Source organism: Charadrius vociferus, unplaced genomic scaffold (assembly GCF_000708025.1).
Source record: "Charadrius vociferus isolate BGI_N301 unplaced genomic scaffold, ASM70802v2 scaffold37, whole genome shotgun sequence".
In the NCBI taxonomy this organism is placed as follows: domain Eukaryota; kingdom Metazoa; phylum Chordata; class Aves; order Charadriiformes; family Charadriidae; genus Charadrius; species Charadrius vociferus.
The window spans coordinates 549,576-557,396 of NW_009649457.1; the positions used below are offsets into that span (position 1 = coordinate 549,576).

Below are 7,821 nucleotides of genomic sequence, written 5' to 3' on the forward strand. Positions count from 1 at the left end.
TAGGATCTGCCTGCAGACCCTGCGAGCCCCCCTCCCCAGCTGCAGGCTATTGTCAGCATCGCTGCCTGCACGCGAGGCAGCCGGACAAGGTGTACGGAGACGATCCATGCCAAGACCAGAGGCATCAGAGGGAGCAGGGGTAAGCCCCCAGGCCAGGAGCTTTGCTCCAGGTCCCCGGATTCCTGGGAGAGGTTTCATTGTGTTATCCTAGGTCAGCCGTCCCTACGGCACCTGTGTGTGGGGCTGGGGCTGGGGAGGTACCACATGTCTCTGGGTGTCCCTCAGGAGCCTGCTGCAGCCTGGAGCCCCAGCAAGGCACCCTGCAGGGAGGGATGCTCTGTCCCCAGGGGCTTCTGCACCCTGTCAGTGTCCCCTCCCCACAGGGTGGGAGGAAGAGAGGCAGCGAATATGGATGCTGTGGGGCAGAGGGAGGGGTCTGGTCTGTCTCTGTAGAAGCTGTCTCTGGTGGTTTCTAGGTGGTTTCTTCTAACACAGGCACTGCCTCTTGCCCCATCCTTCCCCTCTGGGTTTGGGATTCCTCCCCTCCATTATCAGCACAGGGGCCAGCACTGAGCAAGGCTCTGCAGCTGCAGAAATCTGGCACCGCAGGAGGCCTCCTGAGGAACCCCGAGAGCAGCACTCGCCCTTGCAGTGGGGCGAAGATGCTCCCTCCCTCTGCATCCTCCCTCTCCCCCTCTCTCTTGATTCTACCAAGTCTGAGCTCCTTCTTTCCTAACCTGAATCCCGTGGGACTGCCAGAGCCACGTCCATGCCGGTTGTCTTTCCCTTCAGGCACAATTTGCTCCTCTAGCATCTCTCTAACCATCTTCTCTCAAGGATTGCTACCTCTGCTATGGACGGTGCTGGAGGTGGTCCCCAGCCTCACGCATCTGTCTCTCTGCTGACAGTGATACGCCTGACCTGGCAGGCTGTGGAGAAACCCTTCTCTGGTGGCAGCATTGCAGCTGGTGCTACCGTCCTTCAGGGCTCTGATGGAAACTTTCTGCCTGCTGGTGCTTCTCAAGCTCTGCTCTTAGTTTGTGTCAGGGAGCTTCTGGATTTGCACTTCCACCAGTTGTATTTCCTTCCTTCTCCTTGGGTTCAGATAGGACCGAGCTGCAACTTATCCTCCAGGCAGTCTTTTTCCAGAAGTTTCTGTTGCCTTGTGATCTACTTGTACCAATGATGATTATTTGCCCTTTTGTAGTGACAGCCCCTCTCCTTCTAGGCTGCGTGGTTCCTGCTTCACCCCTAGTGAGGCTGCAAAGGTCTGCCTAGCACTTCCCAGGAAGAGGGAGCAGGAGGGAAGAAGGCAGCAAAAGCTGGCTGGTTTGGGGTTGGTTTGGGGTTTTTTTTTGTGGTGCAAGGGCCCCTCTCAGCCCTGCCAGCCCCCAGGCATGGCAGTCTGCCCCAGGCAGCAATGCCCAGACCAAAGCCTCTTGTCCACTGACCGTCTGTCCCCTTGACTCTCTGGTAATGCCACTCTGGGAAGCCGCCTGGATCCCCACTGGGTGAGTGTGGCCCCTTTGGGCACAATTCTTGCTCTTCTCCTTGCATCAGTGCCATGCTGCCAGCCCTGCTTGGCTCCCCTTTCCAAGAGCTCTGCCCCATGACAGATGCCCCTCTGGCTGGCAGAGCTGCCCCCGCACCCATCCCACGTCCTTTCTGGCTGGTAGAGTACAGTTAAAACCGCAACAGATCCTTTACCAGGCTGCAGCCCAGCGTGCAGTACAGCTGCTGCATCGCCCAGCCAGGGGCCCTTCCTCACCCACCCTCCTGCTCTGTTGCCACCAGACTGAGACCATGGTCTGTTAATTCTGGGTTCCCCCTGGATGTGCTGAAACCAGCAGGTAAGCCAAGCCCCTGACCCCCTCCAGGCCTGGCTTTGTCATCCTGCATCAGGGGTCTGGCGGCTCGGTGTCCCCGGGGAACGCAGTGTCTCTGCCGTGGCGCCTGGGAGACAATCCCTCCCTGCAGGTCCTTTGGCACTGGGTGTTTGGTGGCTGTTGAAGCATAGAGCCCTTCCCCAGGACTCATTGGGATGTAGGAGGAGAGGAAGGCTGTGCCTGGCATAGCTCTGGACCCAGGTGCTGGGAGACCCTGGCAAAAGCACAGGGCCCCTCCTGCCCCCTGAGCATCGAGGGGGCCTGGGAGCTTGGCAGGAGCGGGGTAGAGAGCAGGAGGAACTCTGGCTGGGCTTCCTCCAACAGGCAAATCCCTTTAAGTCCTATCTTAGAGTCAGAGCACGAGCAGAGGCTGAAACACGGACAAAATCACCATCACTTGGGCTTAAGAGGGGCCAAACCCTTGGCTTGGGCACATGGAACCCCACATGCTGCATCCAGGAGATGGTGCCCGTGCGGCTCAGCTGAGCTGGTGCAGACCTGGACTTGGCTCTGACCCATCCAGGTGGCCAGAAGTAGATCTCTGGAGATACCTAGCTCAAAGGGAGAAGGGAGACCAGGTGCTGTCTCCCCATCCCTGCTTAGCGTGCAGGAGTCCCTAGTCCCTGTGTTGGCTGGGCTCTCACTGCAGAGGAGCTGCCCTGGGAGGCAGAGCCAAACACAGCAAAGAGAAACCCCAAGGCTAAGGGAAGGCGGATGGTAACCTCTCTTGGCTGTGGTACCTTCCAGGAGGGTGAGAAGCAGTGCTGTGCTCCAGCTGCTCCACATCTCAGGCTGATGGGCAGTCCTCCAGGGGGATGTACAAGGAGGTCCCATGGTGTACTTGGAGACACTTTTGGAGTGGGCTGGGGAATCCTGGCATTTCCCAGCATGATGCTTCAGGCGACAGTGTCTGGGTTGGAAAACGTGGTGCAGCCCCTAGTGCTAGGAGTGTGCCCTACTGGCTAGTGCTGGCATCACCTGATGATTGGTGTTGAGGTCTTGGCTGGGATGGATTTGTGGTGTCTGCATGTCAGCCTCTCCTGATGGACCCACTCTCATGAAAGGCAGCTGCTGCTGGGGAGCAAAGGGCTCAGCCTGCCTGTGCCAGGATTTGGGAAGGGCTGTGACTGCAGAGGGATGTAGGAAGGAGAAAGGATGCAGGTGAAACTGCGTATTTGTCCCAGCATGGATGTGCACAGGAAGGATGTGGCTTTCTCCTGCTGCACCATACTGACTCTTGCTGCTGGTTGCTGATTTTGCTTCCCAGTGGTTGACTGCCACAGAAGTCATGGTACAAATCTCCACCAGGGATGGAGGAGGGAAGCAGCAACCTTACAGGCAGGCAGAGCACAGCGTGTTACCACCTCAGCATCCACCCACAGCTGTGGGCATTCACTTGCTTTTCGAACTGCCTCAGTGCAGGACCCATGTGGGCTGCCAGAAGGAGCTGATCTTTACAAAGAGCTTTTATTGAGGTTTTGGACCAGAGGTTTCTTATGCTACAGTGTTGATTTGCCCTGCTGCAAGCTCTCCTTGGGAGCTGGTGTATTGTATCTCTGTTCTAGCTGGTCACTGGCAGTGGCCTTCCCCAGCACTGCTGGTGGTGGCTTTTGGGCTGGCCGTCTCTCAGGGACTGGCCATGACTGCCTGTAAATTACAGATCTTATTGGAAATGTAATGAAAGAACAGCCGTTTCCTGGGGCAGGTGAGGTCATGCAGCAAGCACAGCAAGAGACCTGCTGAAGTGGGCTGCAAGATGATGGGATAGAAAACTTGCTGGACCAGGGTGCAAGAAAGGGGGTGCACTCGGGTGTTCGATGCCTCTGAGCATCCCTTAGGGAATTTTGTTCATCTGCCTGTTGCCAGCCTCCAGGGCAGTACTCACCGTTGGGTTGGGATGCCCAGTGGTGGCTTCCCTCTGGACAGCTGCTGCAATGAGCCCTTGGTCAAGGGATGCACGGCAAGGGAGGTGGGGAAGACATGGTCCCCAGGGATGGGCAGTGTTTTCTCCTTTGCTTGGAGGTTCTTGGGCCAGAAAAGCTCATGGGCTACCCCTGGCACAGAGAGGCTGAGGATGGAGTTGTCCAAGGGCTCCTGCTCACTCTGAAGGTGTTGCACCAGGAGCTGCTGCCTGAGCTGACTCTCCTCCTTGCCCTTTGCCAGGCATCAAAGCTGCAGTGCCGGTGGATTATGACCACAGGGGAGCTGTGTTGCATCTGCAAATCTCTGTCATGCATCAAGGGCACATCTGAGCAGGTGAGTGCTGTGCACATGAAAGGACTGCTATCTTTGCGCTGGGGGAAGCTGGTGGGGGGCCATCATGGCTCAGGGCTGTCAGGCTCATGGTTTCTGCCTTCCCTGCCAGGCATCTCTTATTGAAAGAAAACAATTGCAAACTCTTCCCCTTGTCTGTAGGGACAGACAATGTCCTGTGCTGTGGGTGAAAGGGGCCGGAGGTGAGCATGAGACCAGCAGCTAGCTGGAAGCCCAGAGGTTGCTGGTGATCTGCACTGTCTTGGAAAGCAAGACATGAAATGGTCAGCAGAAAGAAGGAGGGATCTGTTTGTATACACAGGTTTTTATACAGGAACACATGCAAAAGGGTTGTAAAATACAAGCCAGGTGTGACAGTTCACAGCTTAGCTTAAAATATTTGAGGTTTAAATGGAAATCAAGGTGATAGCACTGTCTGAATAGGCCGAGATGTATGTGGCCTTCGGGTTTGGGAAGTTGGGAGAGGCTGAGCCCCAATGCTGCCTTCTCTGCCTGTGTGACCCCGCAGGCAGGCAGTACCCTCCTGCCCTTCTCCTGGAAAGCATCTGAATCACTCCAGTCCTCTATCTCCCACTTTCCTTCCCTTCAGAGCTGCTCTGGAAACTGAAGAGCTGGAGAGAACGCTGCAGAGGTTCGGAGGCACACCGTGATGGTGGGAGCCATTCCACGGCAGCCACGCCGCTTCTGGGGGGTGCCTGGCTGGCAGGGGTCTTCAGCTAGTTGTGCCAACGACCGCCCGCTGCGGGACAAGGAAGTTAATCCAGAGCAAAGTGGGGTTCTGCTGCAGAGGGGTGAGTGTTGGGGGCAGCCAGGACAGGCTGCAGTGTGCCAGGTTACACAGAGGGGTTGAGGTTGGGAGGGGCCTCTGGAGGTCATCTGGTCCAACCCCTCTGCTCAGGCAGGGCCACCTAGAGCTATTGTCCAGGACTGTGTCCAGACAGCTTTTGAATGTTTTCAAGGATGGAGACTCCACAACCTCTCCAGGTAACCTGTTCCAGTGCTCGGTCACCCTCACTGTAAAAAGAAAGTGTTTCCTGAATTTCAGACAGAACCTTCTGTGTTCCAGTTTGTGTCCATTGCCTTTTGTCTTTTCACTGGACACCACTGGAAAAAGCTCGGCTCCATCTTCTTTGCACCTTCCCTTCAGGTGTTCATATACATTGATAAGATCCCCCTCAGCTTTCACTTCTCCGGGCTGAAGAGTCACAGCTCTCTCAGCCTTTCCTTGTAGGAAAGATGCTCCAGTCCCTTAGTTGTCTTAGTGGCCCTTTGCTGCACTCTCTCAGGTGTGGCCTCACCAGTGCTGAGCAGAGAGGAAGGATTGTCTCCCTTGACCTCTTGGCAATACTGTGCCTAATGCAGCCCAGGATACTGTTGTCCGTCTTTGTGGCAAGGGCATATTGCTGGCTCATGGTTGATGTGGTGTCCACCAAGACCCCAGGGCCTTTTCTGCAAAGCTGCTTTCCAGCTGGTCAGCCCCCAGCATGTCCTGGTGCATGGTGATACCTTTCATCACTCCTTGTAAACAAAATCCCAGGACTCAACCACCCTGGCCTGCCACTTTTCCATCCCTATCGCAGCAGGGGTCAAAATACAATGTGTGGCCTTGCTCCCCAGACAGCCTTGACCCACTTGGAGAACCAGTTCCCCTACTGCTCACCTGCATCTGAGCCTCTGCTCCACAAGATCAGGTGTAACTGTGGGGACAGCCAAAGGGCAGAGCTGCCAGGCATGGGCAGTTTGTCAGGCTCTGGAGCTGCTCGGTCTGCTGGTGACTTCCTGCATCTCCTCAGCTCTTGCAGCCATTTCAGTATTTATCATACCAGAAAAACTCGTGGCCAGGATTCTCACAGCTCCCAAACAGGGCTGAAAATGAAAAGTGAGGTGTCATGCAGCATGGAGGAGGTCAGGCCCTCAGAGCAGGCAGGGTGGGTGGATGGTGCAGGAGTCCATGGTGGGCTCTGCAGTCGCTGGTACCACCCAACTGCTAATTGAGGTGGTGGTGGTCTCTGGGCCAAGTTGGCAGAGCTGTGACATTAGGTCGGGTTTCCCCAGGCTGCCCAGCCAGGTTTATGTCCCTGCCATGGGGCTGGCAGCGTAGGACCCTGCCTCATTCAGCGCATGTGGTGGGGCAGGTTGTCTTGCCGAGCACTGGGAGATCTTGTTGGTGTTGCCCAAAAGGGTGATTACAGGCCTGAGCCCCTGGGACTGGTCTGACCTGCCTGACTCCTGTGCTTCAGAGCAGCACAAGCACACCAAGTCCCTGGCAGAGGGCAGGCCCCCCTTTCCCCACTTGTCTGGACTTGTCCCCAGTAGCCTCCAGCCTGGCTGGAGACTTCTCTCCATGCCCAGGCCTGGAAGGAAGTGCTGATCCTGCAGGAGGTGGGTGATGCCACAGAATTCCCCGGAGAGCCACACCAGCCTGGTTCCTCTTCCCATCCCCAGAGAGGGAGGTCCGAGTGGGACTGTATGGAGAGCTGCCCTCTTCCCAGCAGGTCCCTTGCAGCCAAAAACCCAGACAAGGACAAGGACCGCAGGCTGATCTCTGTCCTCCTGCTCTCTTTCCAGATGCTGTGCTGCAGTGCACCCCATAGTAGAGCGCTCACCCGGACGTCCTGAGCGAGGAGGGGTCCAGCTCCCACCCTGCCCTCACACCCAGACCTGTGGCACTTTACGCTCTCGCTCCTGCTGCTGCATGGGCTGTTCTGACTCTGGCTCCGCTCGGAGTCCAGGCAAGTAAGGCTCCATGCGGCACATCCACGCAGAGACGTCCCTGCCCCCGGAGCGCAGCACAGACCCCAGCCTGTCCCGGCCCGGTGGAGAGGCACCCTTGGAACCTTCCTCACAGCACTGCACCCACCACGGCATCCTCATGGGCTACAATGAGACAGAGATCAAACGCCAGAAGGTTTACCAGGTGTCCATCTTTTCCCATCTCTCCAGCTCCTCTGAGAGCTCGGAGCAGCGGGCAGGCAGCCGGCCGGCTGTCAAGTGGGGTTACCCCGAGCAGCGAACTACAGAGGGGGGGAGAGATCCCAAACGAACTCACTGGGGTGGCGGGGGAGTGGACAGCAAGCGTGACGGGGGCCCTGGGCAGGCTTCCCTGGATGATGACGATACCTTTGAGGATGGTCTGCTGGTGGAGGTCCCTTTGTGGCTCTGCCCAACACTTCTCCCACAGCGGGTTGCGGGTGGTGGAGCACCGGTGTGAGGGCAGCCCTAGCAACAGCCCCAAAGCCAGCAGAGAGAACAAGTTGCAGGATGTGTCCTCCTCCTCCTCCTGGCCCCAGCACATTGCTTGCAGTACTTTGCACAAAAGAGACGGTTGCTCTGTCTCATTGGGGGATCAGCCCACAGCCTATGGGGAGAATGAGGAGCAGGCAAGTGGCCACAACTTACTTCACCTTGATTTGCACAATATTGCACAAACAGCCTGGTTGGACTCTGGTGGGAAGAGAGAGAAGCCAGAGGGCAGCTCAGCTCACAGTAGCAGGGCTAGTGGCGAAGAGGAATGGCCAGTGGTGCCCAATAGGTGCAAGGAGCCCCCAGCTCCTCAGACAGCACTCAGTCCCGAGCCCAGCAACCTGAGCTCCTTGGAGAAGACTCCCTGCGGGAGCAGCCAGCTCAGCAGCGGCAGGCGCCCGGCCCAAAGGGAAATGCT

The 7,821-nt window shown here is 57.1% G+C and overlaps 1 protein-coding gene across 1 annotated transcript in view; it reads left to right on the top strand.

Moving 5' to 3' along the window:
* The first annotated feature begins 6,906 nt into the window (after nt 1-6,906).
* The window catches only part of FAM214B (family with sequence similarity 214, member B), a 5,321-nt gene continuing 4,406 nt past the window's right edge, over nt 6,907-7,821 (top strand). Inside the window, 2 exon segments of the mRNA XM_009889741.1 lie at nt 6,907-7,304; nt 7,306-7,818. Of these exon segments, the coding sequence (XP_009888043.1) occupies nt 6,907-7,304; nt 7,306-7,818 (911 nt within the window).